This window comes from Astyanax mexicanus, chromosome 6 (genome assembly GCF_023375975.1).
Source record: "Astyanax mexicanus isolate ESR-SI-001 chromosome 6, AstMex3_surface, whole genome shotgun sequence".
NCBI lineage: Eukaryota > Metazoa > Chordata > Actinopteri > Characiformes > Acestrorhamphidae > Astyanax > Astyanax mexicanus.
Genome location: NC_064413.1, coordinates 44802488 through 44819870, shown reverse-complemented (window position 1 = coordinate 44819870; position 17383 = coordinate 44802488). Strand labels below are relative to the sequence as shown.

The window sequence follows — 17383 nt, the reverse complement described above, 5'->3', positions numbered from 1 at the left end:
AGCGCATGCGCACCAAGTCAGGCTCACGAGTACTTCAGGCTCATAAGAGAGACCATTCATACCAATAGAATAGAAGAGGAGAAGTGTGGACGCGCAGTTTTCTCGGTTTCTCCCAATGATTTTCTGCTTTTGAAGGTATATCCACCCTTAAAAAAAGAGATATGCTAATGTAGGTGGTACACAGCTTTATTGTTCACCTCTAGCCGCGCCTGTCCTCACTTTTTGTTAAATATAGCAGTAGAACAAACAAACCAACAAACAAACAAGACAGGTGGTTCTAATAATACTGGACTTAAAGTGGTGTGGTAAGAAAGCTAACAACTTCATGCTACAAACATGCACACATCAGTTTTGGCCTAAAATCAACCCAGTGCTCCACGTCCTAACTCATTAAAAATACGTTCTGTATCAAATTCAATTGTGTATTAAATACTGTAGCCTGTTGTCATTATATTAATAGAGGGATGTGTAGTACAACAAAACACAGAGGCTCAGTATAGGTCTCAGTATAGTTGAGCAGTGGTACAATAGACAGGGACTAGCCATATGTTACCATTGAGTTGATGGAATGGGATTTATTTGCTTTTTATCTACAGTTACTGTTCACTTATACAAATTGTTATTTCAGATATCTGTGCTCTAGTCACGACTACTAAACTCTCTTGTTACAAACATATAACATTACTTTTTACCAGTATAAATTAGATTTCCAGATATCTTCAATGAAATTCTCACTAGTCAAGTTTAAACGTCCACATAACCATAAATTAATTCTGACTAAGAAATATCTTACTAATGTAGTTTTGACTTGTAGAAATATGCATTTTGGACATGTGCAGATTTAGATCTGTTATATATTTTTAGATTTTTTTTTTTTTTTACAAATTATAATTAAAGTGTAAATATCTGTAACTAAAATATTTATGTATGTATAGTAAAATGTAAGATGTAAGTATAGTAAACGTTTATGTTAATTAATGGTAACATACAGTATTAGTAATCCAAACTACAGTAAGGGTATGTTGTCAGAATGGATTTATATATATATATATATATATATATATATATATATATATATATATATATATATTATTAATAATAAAGAAATATTCTCTTGTAGTGGACACCAGGTCTTGCTTGATCTCAGAACACAAAAGATATATAATGGTATTGCATTCATTTTCATGTGGATTTTTATCTCACCGACAAAAAAAAAAAAAACACATGGATGAAGGAAACTAATTTTAAAAGCTTCCTCCAGAGATAAGCACCTCATGTTTTGTTTCAGAACATTTGTAGAACCCAGAAGGCCAGAGGTTTCTGCTTAGGCTCATAGAAAGCTGATAGACCCTCTTCTGACCCTTTTCTGTCCAAATTCCTGATTTACTGTCCGGTCCTCCTTCATATCATCTCCTGACTCCCCTTTTACAATTGTAAATAAAATTCTTTCAGCCTCACTCAGCCCTCTACTTCCTGAAGGATGGAAATTAGATTAAAAGGTGGAGGTAGTAAGTTCCGTTTTCCACTATAAATGACATTAAATAGAAGTTGTGGTAAATTTCTAAAATCCTACAAATTTGAAGTTTATGATCTAATTTTGAAGAAATCATTTGATTACACAAACATCAGAAAAACAGCAAAAATTATCTCTCACACCTTATGTTGCCACAAAATGTAAAAGCTGTGATGTCTGGAATTTAAAAAAAAGTTCCTATGCTGTGCTCTATTGGCCCCACATCATTAACCAAACAAGTGTATTAAATGGTGCTTGATTTATAGCTCTCAGACCTATAGGTACTACACCTGACAAAATTAACAGTTTCATAAGGTTAATATAAAAAAAAAATCTTTGGTAATTATTTTTTATGTTTTTGCAAATAATGTACATAATATCTCTCTTGTCTTAAATTTGTGACTTTGTTTAAATATCTTTGTATTACCTATTTACCTAAGAAAAAGTAAAAATAATATTTGGCCAACATCTCCTTAGCAGTAGTACTGCTACTCACAGGTTGTGATCCACTGTTCTTGAGAAACGAAGAAAGTCTTGTACCATGATTTGTTTATGTTTACAGTGTTGTTGATAAGAACATAAAGACTCTCTTTACTCTTTTAAGATAAAGAGTTTAGACAAATTTTGCCCCCAAAATGGCTCTGAAATTCTGTCTTCTTCCTGAGACATTGCTCTGCAGTGATTTTGAGAATGTGTTTATATTTAAACCCATGCAGACCTGGAGAAGTATGTGCAGAGTGCTTTAAGACAAACAGTGTACATAAACATTACATATAACATTCTGATGGCATGAAGGTTGACTGGTTGTTTTGGATAGTGAATGAAATGGCTATATTTGCATTCTTAACATTAAAACTCTTGGGTCCTGTAGAAAAAGCTGGGAAGTTTTATTAAAGTAAACCATATCTCACTTCATAATTTTAAACACGTAGTGCCCAGTCCTTTAATATTTTTTAATCTATCAGGAAGGCACCTAACTTATTTACTGTTTTAATAAATTAATACTGGTCTAATATATCCCTGCCGCCTGTGCTCTCTCACCTCAGCCACCAATTCTGTAATCTCAAACCTTTCCTTTCTTAGTCCTTTTCTCCGCCTAGTAAACTATCTATTTGCTTTCTGAATATAACACAATATCTGGCCTCAGAAAAATTGGTTATATTTTAAGAATGGACTTTGCCTTTGTTTAAAATTATTAAAATATCACGTTTTTTACTTTGTGCTTTTTTTCTTTTGTTCCTCCAGTCATGAAGAAGACGTACATGTCTGACTTATACTCCAAATATGCTGAGAAACCATGGAGTGAGACATTTCAGCTGGTGCGTAGATGCATGGTAAGAGAACCTCGAGTGTCCTGCTCTCATATCTCAAATATTGGATGATGTAAGCATGCGTGATTTAACTCAATGTTAAGCCCGATGAGCCCTTCAGCCAGTTGCAGTCATAATGTCCCTCATGTCATGTTATATACCTTAATCAAGTGATTTCATGTGCCTCTCGCTGCTGAAGAGTCAGTTGCGTGCACAGCCTAACAAATGTCTTCCAGATGCAGGGCTTAAGCATGACTGCTGCGGCCAGAATGGTCCTGTGCCAAGCTAATGCGTAAACAGCTGCCTCCTCTCTGGAAGTTGGGAGATATTCTACGTGCTCTTGTATGCATGTCTTCCTCAGCAGCTGTAAAACGTCCATGCTTCTTGCCTCTCGTCTCATTCTGGGTTGCTCCCACGCGTTTAACATCAGCTGGATGCAGGTTTATGTGCGGTACAGGTGTTCTTCTCTCATTGTCATGAGTGTTGGGTTGACAATTAGCTCAAGAAACATAAAACATACAATGTATTTCTGCTGGTTTATGAATATGGTATGGTTCCAGAGTTGTTGGCCTTGGTCCTGGGAGAGGGACTTTTAGTGAATATATCCATGAAATGATCTGGGTGTTTCTGCCCAGAATGGATTTAATGGCTGGGTCATAGCCAAAATGTTGTATTAAGGACATTAAGACTTGCACAACATGCCTCTTGAATGTACAGTATTCTATAGGGGTGCACCATACAGACAAAACCATGGTAATGCTGTTGGATATTTGATATTGGACACTGAGATAAATTAATATTCTAAACTAGTTTTAACAGTTGGCTTGGCCAAACTCATTTTTCTTATGTTAAGAAGTAGTTTGGTGTGTGTCAGCTGCGGACCTCTACCTCCCTCTACCTTGCTCTTGCTCCAGCCTAGTTATGTCACATAAGCACAGTCTGCATAAAGATAATCCTCTGTTTAAGGCTACAAGATGAAATGTATTTTTATCTTTAAGTTATGAGCTACACATTGTCAGAGCTGTGAAACCTTTGTGAATAACAGCAACAGATGGAGCTCTTTATGCTGCAGACTGTGCTCAAGGCAGAGTGGGGTAGAGGTCTACAGTGAACACACAAACCAAACTACTTCTTACCTTGGGAAAAATTAGTGTACTCAAACAAGTGTTAAAAAAAGTTTAGATTCTTGAACAAATTTAGGGTCCTTAGTTATCATTTTTAGATCTATATTTAGATATCCAGCAGGGTTATCAAACATCACATTTGTTAAATATATATCGTGCACCCCTGCAAGAGGTAATAGAATTTGAGTTGACATTGTTCAGGGTGCTATCACAGCTCTTTTGATGTGTGTCATTAAACCATCTATTGGACACTGCCACAGTGTCCTCTATACACCCCCATGATGCATTTAAATTAAAGTAATCAGAATGTGATTTGAATGCAGAAGATTGACTAAAACATCAATAGTCAATACTTTTTTTGACAGGCTCAAAAGTAATTTAACTTCATAACAAACTACTACTGCAAATTCAACAATTACACGTTACATATGTTTTTAATACTATTTTTTGTATGTGTTTTTTTGCACATGGGTACAATGGACACTGTTATCCGACAATGCAATGTGAAATGAAAAGAGATGTGGAATAATATTAGAAAAATAACTATGCCAGTGAAGCAACAACTCACAGTAGAACTCACAGTAACTTCTTTTTTTAGTACAAAATACATTAGTACATTAATAATTTGTGTTTAATGTGTGTAACATTTTATTTACCTGACAAACCAGCACATTTAAGGTTTGTAAATAGTGCATAGTCATAAGATAGTTTAGTATAGTACACAATTGGGGAACAGCCAATTACTGCCTGATGTCTGGAAATCATGGGCATCACCAAATGCTGTTTTCTCCCTTGAGAGGCTTCGCCAGGCCTTAAAGCTGCAGCTGCTGCATGTATGTAAATCTTTTTGCTTTCAGTTTTGTCTGTAAGTGAAAGCATTGTCAATTATATTGGATTTAGATAACTAACTCTGCCATTTAAGAGCATTCTGTTTCATCCACTAATAAGCTACAGGGTTGCTCTTGTTGCTTCTGACACACAGTATGTTTTGGGTCATTGTTTAACTGTACTGTGACAAGTCATTCTATTAGTTTTGCACCGTCTGAGCTGAAAGGAGAGAACTGGACACTTTATAATTAATTCTGCTGCTTCTATCAGTAGTCACATCATCAGTAGACACCAGATAATTAACATTGGTTGCCATACAGTGAGTCCAAGAAGTATTTGATCCCTTGCTGATTTTCTTTGTTTGCCCACTAATAAAGACACTATCCTTCTGCACTTTTAATGGTAGATATATTCTAACATGGAGAGACATAATATCAAGACAAAAATCCAGAATATAATTTTAAAGAATATATTTTAATTAATTTGTATTTCAATGAGGAAAATAAGTATTTGATCCCTCTTGCCAAACACACTCAATACTTAGTGGCAAAGCCTTTGTTTGCAAGCACAGCGGTGAGACGTTTGTTGTAGTTAACCACAAGTTTAGCACACACACCAGGGGGAATTTTGGCCCACTCTTCTTTGCAGATCCTCTCTAAATCATGAAGGTTGGTGGGCTGTCGCTTGGCAACTCTGACCTTCAGCTCCCTCCATAGATTTTCGATCGGATTGAGGTCTGGCGACTGGCTGGGCCACTCCATGACCTTAATGTGATTTTTCTTGAGCCAATCCTTTGTTGCCTTTGCTGTATGTTTAGGGTCGTTATCATGTTGGAAGACCCAACCACGGCCCATTTTCAGATCCCTGGCAGAGGGGAGGAGGTTGTCCCTCAGGATTGTGCGGTACATGGCTCCATCCATCTTCCCAGTGATGCGGTGAAGTAGCCCTGTACCCTTGGCAGAGAAACACCCCCAAAACATTATGCTTCCACCTCCATGCTTGACGGTGGGCACAGTGTTCTTGGGGTCATAGGCAGCATTTTTCTTCCTCCACACATGGCGGGTGGAGTTGAGGCCAAAAAGTTCAATTTTGGTCTCGTCTGACCACAAAACCTTCTCCCAATAACTTGGTTCATCTTTCAAATGATCATTGGCATACTTGAGGCGCGCCTCCACATGTGCTCTCTTCAGCAGGGGTACCTTTCGGGCACTGCAGGATGTGAATCCATTGTTGCGCAAAGTGTTGCCAATTGTTTCCTTGCAAACTGTGGTCCCAGCTGCCTTCGGGTCATTTGCTAACTCCTGCCGAGTGGTTGCAGGACGATTTCTGACTGTTCTCAGCATCATTGCCACCCCACAAGGCGAAATCTTCTTTGGCGCACCGGCCCGAGGTCTGTTGATTGTCATGTTATACTCTTTAAACTTTCTGATAATTGCACAAATAGTTGTTACTTTCACATCCAACACCTTACTAATCTTTTTGTAGCCCATTCCAGCTTTGTGAAGGTCAACAATTCTGACTCTGAGGTCCTGTGACAGCTCTTTGGTTTTACCCATGTTGGAGACTTGAAATCTGTGTGATCTGTCTGATTCTGTGGACAGGTGTTTTTCACACAAGTGATTAGTGAGAACAGGTGGCTTCAGGTCAGGTAACAAGTTGATTGGGAGTGTCTAACTGGTCTGTAAAAGCCAGAACTGCTAATGAATACTAAGGGATCAAATACTTATTTCACTCCATGAAATACAAATCAATTAATATATATTCCTTAGATTTATTTTCTGGATTTTCTTTTTAATATTCTGTCTCTCCATGTAAGAATACATCTACCATTAAAAGTATAGAATGATCATGTCTTTATTAGTGGGCCAACGAAGAAAATCAGCAAGGGATCAAATACTTCTTGGACTCACTGTATGTGTCCATGCCATTGCAGTGCCTCCACAGTGTGACTTATTTCTTTTCTATGTTGTGTTTAACATTGTACATTCAATACATTTGAACACGTTGAATTGAAGTTGTGCTATGCGTGATTCAAAACTACACATTCATAAATTGTTTTTTTTTCTTTTTCCTTACAGGACAAAACTAGAACAGATCCAAAACCATGTGACCCAGTTATGAGGTGCCAACAAAAACTTAATGAAGCTCTTAATGGTGAGAACATTTATAAACACTCACTCCAAACAGCCAATCAGCAGCCATCTAATGAATGTTCATTAGGCAGGAGATGACTATTTGAAGACACTACACCGGAGTAGTTATGCCCTGTTATACTGTGCAGAAACAGTGGTACAAATATGGATGTTATTTATGTGTTTTACAGTGCTTATTCACTTCTAGACTCTACTAATGTACACCAATCATCCATAATATTTCAAGCCGCTACGAGATGAAGGGAAGAACACTGATCATCTGCTTCCAGTGGCAACCTGGGTCAAGGGGTGGTATATATTATATTGCCAAAAATATTCACTCGCTTTGTAAGCTCTAATTCACCCCAAAATCCCCCCCAAAAATGGGCTGTCCCAAACTGTTCACGCAATGTTAGAAGCAGGACATTATAAAAAATATCTTGGTTAGCTGAAGCATTAAAATTTATTTTGAGTGGAACTATGGGGCGAAGCTCAACTGCTGAAAAACCCCACACCATAATCCCCCCTCCACCAAACTTTATACATTATCTATAAAAAGGCCTCCAACCTCACCAACCACCAGGACATAAGGGATCTAAAGATGTCCAGAGTAGGTCTTGTGGAGTTCATGCCTCAAAAGGTCAGAACTGTCATCTAAGGTGGTTTTCATTTTATGGCTAATCAGTTTATGTTTATGTTGCTGTTAACAATTAAATAAAAAATTAAACCTTAATTAACTTGAAGGTAATAAAACATTTATATTTTCATCAAAAAATGTCTGTAGATCAGTTTTATACACTACAGTGTGTTTGAGTGTGTGTTCTGTCTTCCTTTTTGTCTATAGTGGCCTCTGTGAATGCCATGATGACCAGGCTGGAGATGATCGCCAAACAGAAAGGGTCTGAGATTTTTATTTACAATTTTATTACAGTTATAAAAGATCTTCATTCTACATGCATAGCAAAGCCTAGACTGCAGCCAAGGTAAGGCGGGTTCAATTTAGGACTGTAAAGACTCCTTCTATTGCATATTGACACAAATTTAATCTAATCAGTCTATTTGGCAAAAAATATGGGCCTGTTGCATTGTGCCTCTTGGCATCCGTTCTATCACATTATACGTGTACAGGGAACTGTGGGTAACCAAGGACCCCTGGATGCATTGCTGTATATGTTCTGTATAGGATATATATTAATTTTGAAACAGCATTTTTATGACTTATTGGCTACAAATGCAGCCCACCTCAGGTATAGCCTAGACTTTGGAATGCAGCCATTGTCTTTTTCAGTATACTGTAATTTGACATTTTTTTGTGGTCTTTACTTATACGTATATGACACACAGTGTGCAACAGATTGATTTAAAAAGGAAAGCAAAGCAACATCCATAAATTTAAATGTTGTTTATGCTCTAAAATGCAGTTGAGGTTTTCAGTAGAGTACAAACATTTCTGTTTAAGACAAGAATAAAAAAAAGCTGTATAGCTCTGAATACTCTATTTTTTTGCAATGCAGATTAAAATTGGTTAATTATGATGCTGTGATCTTCCTGTAAATGTTTTATGTCCTTCCTATGAATATGAATATATAAAAAAATATATAAATATATAAAAAATGTATATCTTTTGGGAGAGATCAGTTATTCTTTCTTTACTTATTATTTTTTATTTGGATGAATAAAATGTACTTTATTCAGACTTGTGTTTCTTTTATCATGAAAGCACTTAAAATAATAATAACTGATTTTTCCTAAAAGTAAGAAATGGTTGATTTTTGGTTATTTGTTGGAATGGCTCATATTGCTCAGTGGCACTGTTTTAAATTCTGCAAGTATATCATGTGTATTCTATTCTAAATAATGTTTTTGTTATGTCAATGTAAGCCTGCCTTTAAAAACCCTCTGCCAGATGTATTTTCTCTCACTGGATGCATCACTGTTCCCACTAGACTGGGCTCCCACCGGAGTCCCACAGAAACTGCTTGCTACCTGACAGCAGATCTGTTCTACCTGGAGGTGCTGCTGCTGCCTGGGGGAGGGGTGCAGGATGTGAAGGTAGCCCAGCATGGTGAAGCTCCTGAAGTAAGATGAATGAAGAACAAAGAAAGTATAATATATAGAGGGGGAGAGTTTGGTCACAATCAATAAATATTGACGAATTGTATGTTTTTGTTTTAGTCAAATTCAGCACTCTGTCAGTTGTTGAGGTAAGAAAGTGTATTTATACCGATCAAGAATAACATTATGACCACCTCTTTGTTTTTACACAAATCATCAATTTTGTTCATCTGCACTGAGCATATATCACATTTTGTAGTTCTACAATTATATTCTGTTGTCCTTCTGTTTCTCTACATACTTCATTATCCTTCTTTCACCCTGATATTCAATTGTCAGTACTACATAGCACCACCACAAAGCAGGTATTATGTTGGTGGTGGGTCATTCTCAGCATTGCAGTGCCACTGGCGTGGTGGTGGTGTGTTAGTATGTGTTATGTTAGTGTGAGTAGATAAGGCACAGCAGTGCTGCTGGAGTTTTTAAACATGGCTACCACTTAGACAGTCCTACCTAGCTGCTCTACCATGTAAGTGTAAAGTCACAGACAGAGCCTTATGAAAGGAAGAGGATAAAGTATGTAGAAAAAAAGGAAAGACAATGGATTATGAATAATGTGTGTGGAAACAGGGAGGTGAAGTTATTTGCCATATCATGCCTTTTAATCAGCTGGAGAGCTACAAACATGTAACAGTATCCTGATTTAACCATTAACCTGCCTCTTGTGAGTTTTAAAATTGGGCTATTTTTTTATTTCTACTCAGGATGAAGAAATTTAAGGAATTCTCAGTCAAATTAGATGACCTTGCTTCTCTCTACAACATACCAGGAGACAGGTTTTACTTAACTAATCACAAATCAATACAGACTTTCATTTATTTACAATACTTTTAATATGGGGAGTTTTTTTTATTTTTTATCTTGCAGTGATACAAAGATAAAAGTCTATGCATCACTTCAGCATCTGCAGAAAGACATACTCAAGATATCTAACTTACCAAGGTGTCAAGAACTAAATGTTCCAAACTGTCAAAGCAGATCTGCAACATAATCATCTTCTTATTTATATTATAACAAAAATGAATTATGCTTAACTTTGCAGACGTCTGATAGAGAGCGATGTCCATGTTGACATGGTTCTGAATGGCAGAATTGGGAACTTCGTGCCCTGCAGAGAAGGTATGATGTGGGAATCTGGATGTACCAGTAGATTATAATGATGTTCTTGTGTCATTATGGAATTTACAGGAGTAGTTTGGCAAAAAAGGCAAATTAACATGAATGATTACCTTCCCCAGATGCAGTCAGTCAGCCAAGGCCCTGTAGTTTTGCGGGTCAACTTGACCCATTTTATAGTTTAAAAATGCAGGAAACAATATATTTTATTATTTTTGGAGAATGAGACTTTTCTGGACGTAGTTAGTGTAATGAACTTGTAAATCAAAGATTACTAATAAAATATGTTTTCAGATGCTCAAATGTACTGTGAACTGTGTGCGCTAGGGAATAATATGCTCGAAAATAACCTACATATCTGTCTGTCTGTTCTTGTGAATACTACTGTTACCACAATTTGGATTTTTTTTTTTAATCACAATATTACGGTGTCACAATATATTGTCTCCGATACAATATAGCACACCCCTATTAGACACACACACACACACACACACACTCACACGGGTCATAGAGCATGGAATAGTGGCGACAGATGAAAATTATAAACTGTAGATGGAAAGGGATTTGTTAACACAATTGGGGCTCAGTGGTATTGCATGTTTGTTTCAAAATCAAAATTTTACAAAAAAAAAATATCTTAATTGAGCTGAGGATAATGTTTATGGAGAGAATTTTGTACTTTTGGATAGTTAAACATGCACTTCAGTTTGACCCAGGAACATTTTTGCTGCTCTGTAGTTTTTGTAAACTGTAGTTAGTCATAATGTCCATGGCTGATTGACTGCATTTTGAGTAAATAATAAATCATTTATCGTTCATTATTTTCTTTTCTTTGAACTGTTTCTATTAGGAAACCCAATGAGCATCCAGTACTATATCAGGCCCTCTGATGTTCTGATGGAGATGTTCTGTCCAGGTATGTCCAAAATATTCTCTGTACTTCTCTATGACTGTAGTGAGTTACTCATTAGAGTGCTTTTTCCAACTAAAAAAAGGAAGTATCTTAACACACTGCTTAGAATAGACTGACATTAAAAATGGTATGTCAGTAATTTTTCTGCATTTTTGCTGCCTTTCATGAGTCATGTGTTCCCCGCTAGGTGAAGGCAGTCGTGGCCAGGTTGCCATGGTGGTGGTAGGTGCCAGTAGCACTACACACATGTTGCAGATGGAGTCTCATATCCTTACTCCCCCTCAATTCGATTCACTGGGGTAAGAAGCGGCATTGTTGTGGAGTAGTCATAATATTTTGGGTAGTGTACGATCTGTGGCAGAAGAATTTTTCAGTTATTCAGATAAGTAAAAAAAAAAAAAAACTGAAATCTGCTATCAGAGATTTGGACCAAAGACAAAAGAAACAGCTAGACTGTTTTCAGCAACTTCAAGCCTAAAAGCCAGGTACACTGAGATCAACAAGACCAGATCTTTCCAGGGATATGGGTTAATGAACTTTTTAACAAGACAATGCAAAACCATATGCTGCACACATTACAAAGGCATGGTTTGCAGACGTGTTTGCAGAAAAAATCGAAAAAAATAACACCAGAAATGAAACATGAAATATCTTGTGTTCATACTTTCTGCAATCAGATAAAATTCTACGAAAATATAACTGCATTTTATTATTTTATACTGCATTTTCCATAAAATCCCGGCCTTTTCTGATTTGGGTTTGTAATGGTTACATGAACAGTGCGTTTAAAAAATTCTTCTCTTCACATATTCAGTCAGTGGGGCAAGATCAGTCATGCTACAGCAACCCTGGAGCACAGAGGGGTTAAGGACCTTCAAGCAGTACACACAATGGGTCCACCACAATTTGCCAAATACACATGCTTGCCTTGTATTGAATGTGTTTTGTCATTTTTCCTGTCAGTAGGAGATGTTTGTTTATCCACTAACCATTAATATACTTTACAAGGACATTCCTCATTTAGATTATTACGCTAGTTAATGAGCCATCCATCAGGAAATGTCCTGTGGTTTGTTTGAAATGTCTAATTGCAGGGTTAAATTGGAATATATTTCACTGTTATGCTTGTAGATGATTTACTATTGGAGAGTTGACCGTATTTTGCAGGTTTCCAGTGTTTAGGCCGATGTCTGAAGTGAAAACTGAGTCACTCCCAGCCTTCTTTCTTCTCAAGCTCCAGCCACCAGTACCCACACTCAACTCCTTCATCCAGCAAATGAACCAAATAACAGGTTTGAGCAGCTGTTCAGTGATTCTATTTAATTTTGGCTTTTAAAAAATAAGTACATTTTTTTGTTTTATTTTGTGTGGTGATATATGATGATATACAGTCTTGTTAGGGCCGAAGCTGAACAAGTTTGCACATTTTAACCAATAAAACATTACCTCAGCATTTATCACTGATATTTACACCAAACAGGATTGATTGACATGATCATCAGTTATGTCCTTGAGGATGGTGACAGTGGAAATGATTGTATTCTTCAGATGTTACACCAGAGGCTGACCTGCAGGTGGAGCCCCTGTTCCAGCTGATAAAGCAGCTCAGCCTGACAGAAAAGACCTGTGAGAGCATGTGTGATGAAGAGGCTAGTCACTTTCATGTGGTATGTTAAATATTACATCAGCTCATTATAAACACACTGTGTACATGTTTTCTGAACATTTTTAGATTGAGAATATTTGAACACTTGAAATTCTCCCCTTTTTAATATTTGAAACTAGGCAAGTGTATAATTATCTACATAACATCTGACTGAGAACGTGTTAAATGCAGCATTAAATGTTTTGGGGTATTATAATGTATGAATTGATCATTTTGCATGATAAGGGAACAATGCAAATACGTTTTTTTGGTGTGTGTTCAAAGACTTATGTTGTCATCTGTCTATCTGTGTTTTATATACGTGACAGACCCTGCCGGATGCTGAGCTTCATAGCTATGTGTTCGGTGGTGCTGAGTGGAAGTGTGACTTGTGGAAAGGTGCTTTAATTCATGCAGTTCCCTTCACCCATCCTGCCCACGTACCAGCTTTACTGGAGCTCCTCCGCCATCAGTCAGTCATCAACGCCTTATTAGCAAGCTGCATCACCAGACATGAACAACAACCAGGTACTAAAAATAAAAATATTTATTGTTCTTGGCTTGGACACTATATGGAACAAAGGTATTTGGGACACTTGATTATTAATTATTACTTTTTTCACAAATTAAAAAAAGTTTGTACTGCTTTTGTTGGAAAGCTTTCTACTAAACTTTGGAACACTGCTCTTAGGATTTGATTGCATTCAGCCATATATAACTTCAGTGAGGTCATGATAATGTATGACCACCACCCTGCATAATATCTAATCATTAATATTTTAAAGGACTACAGATTTTTATTATAAAATAATAATGCCCATGATTATTGTGCATTTTCACTGTTTCATTAAATAAAATAAAATATATTTTTCCCAACTCATCCCAGTATTGGATGGAGCACCATCATTCCAGAAAACACATTTCCACTCCACAGCTTAATACAGGGCTGCTTTTAATTCTTCTAGCTAAACATTTGGACATGCATTGTAGCTGCATGTCCAAATGAAACTGATGGCATCAGCAGGCCTCAGAATAAAAGCTGGAGTCACTTCTACTTTTAAAAGGAACCTCTGAACTGGAAAAATGAAAGACTGTGGCAATATATTAGACTAGATAATATTCCAAAATATTGCAATTTCATATAATTTTGTTATGAATCACAATATTAGATGCTTATTAACATAAGCAATCCTTGCCAATGCATGTAGGTAATATCTAGAATCAATATTGTAGTCTGAAGCAGCTGATAAATATAACTAATGCAAATGTTTTATATCTCACTGTTTCAGGTCCCACATATGAACTGAACTGTGAAGTTCTCCCGGAGTCTGCCTTTAGCTTTTCTGTGACCTTCAGCCTATTGGACAGTGACTCACTGGCTGTTTGTATGTGTTTACATATCATCCACTGTGACAGATAAAGTCCTACATTACCCACTAAATACTATGTTTTTTTTTTTTTTTTTACTGCTTGTGTTTTTTTCACCCTTTTCTCCGTTCTTTTCATCTTGTTATTGGTGCCCAGTGCTGGTTTCTGTGTTGGACTGTCGTCAGGTGAAGTGCAGGCTCCTGATGGCTGATTTAGTGGATCCTTCTTTGGATGACTACATCTCCAGAGTGCTCACACGGTACAAAATCACAGCATACTGCTTTGCAGTGTCTTACTGTACATAAGCTATTTTTGTGTGACTATTGCTCGGACAGTCACAGTTCCAGTGCTGGTTCCAGTTGGTCCTTCTCCGAGTGGTCTTTTACATAGTTGATGTATCGTTAGCTTTTAGCCTTTCTAGCCTCACTTTTTTCTGTCTTTGCTGCCACTGTTGCGCTGTGAGGCCCTTAACCTAAATTTTGCAACAATGGCTGCCCACTGCTCCGGGCATGTGCGCTCACTGCCTGTTGTATGTGCGTACCTCACTAATGTGTATGTGTGTGTTTAACCCACAGATAGATTAAAGGTGGAGAAAGAAATTCATTGGTGTCTAACACAAATAGTGATTGTGATGGTGATCTTAGCTGCCATATTTTCTTGAATATTACCTCCTGTGCGCTATGTAAAGTGTAAGTTTTAGGGTTTTGAAACTGGCTCATTGGACATATTTTACTTCCCTGTATTGAATTCTAATTTTTTAATTATGCCAAGATAATACAGTTTTCTGCTCCAGGATTCTATTCTATTTTGTTTCCCTGGTGCCACCGTACCATTTTTTTATGTTAGTTGTGCAAAAAAAGGTTATTGTTTAGATAAGCATGCACTGAATGGCCATCTAAAAGTATCAAGCTCAATTTTTTCATGCACAGATACTGCAAACTGGATGTAGTGAAATTTAAAAAATCAAATAGCACAAACACTTCAGATCTGTGCAAAGTTTGACCAAATCAAGAGGGTTTTTAGATAAAATTCTGAAATATCGATTTACCTATTTTTGTCTTTTCAGGTGCATGTCTATCCCCATCACCATGAGAGCCATACGGAGGAGAATAGCCAGTCTTAGACCTCCAGCACCCCAGTTTCCTGAACCTGTCTGTGCTCTTATGGCTGAAGGCTCTCCCTCTGTGGCCCCCCACTCTGCTGTAGAGAGCTTCCCAGTAACACTCCCCACTGCTCTGCTCTCCCCAGAGCCCATGGAGGAGGATGGGCCCTCTCCTCCTAGTCACTACGTCATGTCTGTCGCTGCCGCCCCGGCGGTTGATGGTGCTAATACAGATGCAGTTGCTAACCCTTCCCCGTGTGCCTCTATGAGTGTCTATTCCCACTGGGGGACCAGCAGCCTCCCAGCAGAGCTCATTTAGAAGAGTGTGAAGGGTGGGGCTGTTGTTGAGAGCAATCTTAGTATTATTTACCTTTTTTAAGAAAATAAATTTAATAAAGATGATATTTTAAAAATTAAGAAGCTGTCATAGAAAATGAATCAAATTATTTTTATTAGAAAATTAGACTACCTTTTGAAAATGTTTAGAGATATCCTTAATCATTTGAAATTAATTCTAAATTAATATTAAGTATTATAGAATTGTGGCTTATATGTGGCATATTATGATATTATGCATTAATTAAAATTAACACAGATAATAGAGTGTAGTGTTGGGAGTCTTGTCCAAGGACTGATGTAGTGTAGTGTGGAGTGTTGGTGAGAAGGTAGTAGTGTTATCTGTTACTCTACACCAATCTCCTCAGGGTGGAGGTCCTTGCTAATTGAAATGGAATTATTTAAAAAAGGTTAGCTTGTCCCAAATGTAAGAAAGGCAGTGTACTATAGCTAGATCTTTTGAAGGAAATTAAAAACACAAACTGTAGTGAATAGGGCAGAGAGAGAACATGCAACAAGCACTAAACAGCCACCTCAGCACCCAGGGAGCAATTGGGGTTAAGGGTTTTAATAAAGGGCCCCTTCAACTGGTAATGCTCAGGGATGGGATGGTCTTGTTCCTTTACTTCAATTTGTCGACTTCCTGCCTGTCCAGCGGATTGAACTGGCAAACTTACTGTTCTAAAACTATTTTTGCAACATTAATGGTCACCTGGTTTTGATACAGCAGCCTTCCATAACCCCAAATCAGAAGAAGCTGGAGCAGTATAAAAAATGAAAAAAATAAAATCATACTGCACTTCACTTTTATTTTGCAAATTTCGCACACAAACAGGCCAGGCCAGCACCTGTCCCCTTTTCTGCCACAGCCATGTCGTTGTGATGTGTGCAGCATGTGGTTTTGCAGTGTCTTGTTAAAAACTGCACGGATGTGCCTAAAATATTTTGCCTTGAAAGAAGCATATGTTACATTTATTTGAGTGCAACTCTTTATTGCAGTGCCTGACAATGGTTTGGCAAAGTAATTCTTTGACCATGTGGTTCTGTTAGCTATTGTTAAATGATGGTTGTTGAAGTACAGCCATCTTAGTGTTAGGAGGCCATGTGTGTCTTACAAACTAAAACTCTTCCAGATTCATCAAATGTTTTAATGATGGTATTCACAAGATAGTATGCACAGGAAATAATTGTTGGATGCAAGTAAAAAAAATGGAGGTCCTGCTGTCCATATTTGCTTCCTTTTGTTAGATATTATGATAACATTCACTTCTTTGTGTTATTTTTTGCATTTTTCCTACTGTCCCAAATGTTTTCTGATTTGGGGTGTAATAGGTAATTATTTGAGCTTCTGCTAAAGCAGATATCCAAAGTTACTTACATTTCAATTATTTTACACAAACTAAGTACACAAATTTAATGTAAAGTCTTGTAAAGGACTGTTATTGCTGTCAATAAAACATTTATTTATCAGAAACATTTTCAATAGGTTGGGTCAGCTAGTCCGAAATGTGCTTTAGCCAGAATACAAACACCTGCATGTAGTACAGTGTGTGCTGCAGGTTTACTTCTCAGACACCCTGATTAAACTTAGCAGTGAGTTACCCGCGTGAGTAGGTGTGGTTGAGCAGCTAAATCAGCAAACTGCGCTGGACTCCGGTCCTCAGTTCCCCACCCCTGCCCTAAAGAGAGGAAGTAGATAGCATTCTTGAGTTGCATACTGCTGAAACAGAGTGCTTTGGCTGTTAAGGGTTTCTGGGGCTTGGCATTTGACCCTGTCTCAGACAGCCAGCACACCACTGATTGGTACCATGTGAGCCAAGTAAACAAGTAAAAGTGGTGGCTTTAGATAGCACTTTCTCCAATCCTCTCCCAGAAAAT

The 17383-nt window shown here is 37.4% G+C and overlaps 1 protein-coding gene across 4 annotated transcripts in view; it reads left to right on the top strand.

Moving 5' to 3' along the window:
* zgc:111976 (Med1 domain-containing protein) overlaps window positions 1-16962 on the top strand; it is a 53623-nt gene extending 36661 nt beyond the window's left edge. For 2 of the 4 annotated variants that reach the window (XM_022673418.2, XM_007238656.4), the window contains exons 3-18: window positions 2759-2847; window positions 6854-6929; window positions 7752-7806; window positions 8854-8986; window positions 9083-9111; window positions 9727-9798; window positions 9890-9964; window positions 10065-10141; window positions 10992-11057; window positions 11242-11353; window positions 12222-12346; window positions 12603-12721; window positions 13029-13227; window positions 13989-14084; window positions 14224-14326; window positions 15134-16962. In XM_022673418.2, the coding sequence (XP_022529139.2) occupies window positions 2759-2847; window positions 6854-6929; window positions 7752-7806; window positions 8854-8986; window positions 9083-9111; window positions 9727-9798; window positions 9890-9964; window positions 10065-10141; window positions 10992-11057; window positions 11242-11353; window positions 12222-12346; window positions 12603-12721; window positions 13029-13227; window positions 13989-14084; window positions 14224-14326; window positions 15134-15488 (1781 nt within the window). In that variant the 3' untranslated portion in view covers window positions 15489-16962. Of the gene's footprint in view, window positions 1-19; window positions 136-2758; window positions 2848-3080; window positions 3275-6853; window positions 6930-7751; window positions 7807-8853; window positions 8987-9082; window positions 9112-9726; window positions 9799-9889; window positions 9965-10064; window positions 10142-10991; window positions 11058-11241; window positions 11354-12221; window positions 12347-12602; window positions 12722-13028; window positions 13228-13988; window positions 14085-14223; window positions 14327-15133 lie in introns of those variants that run through there. The other 2 variants (XM_007238657.3, XM_022673422.2) reach the window with 2 other exon arrangements.
* Window positions 16963-17383: the final 421 nt, after the last annotated feature.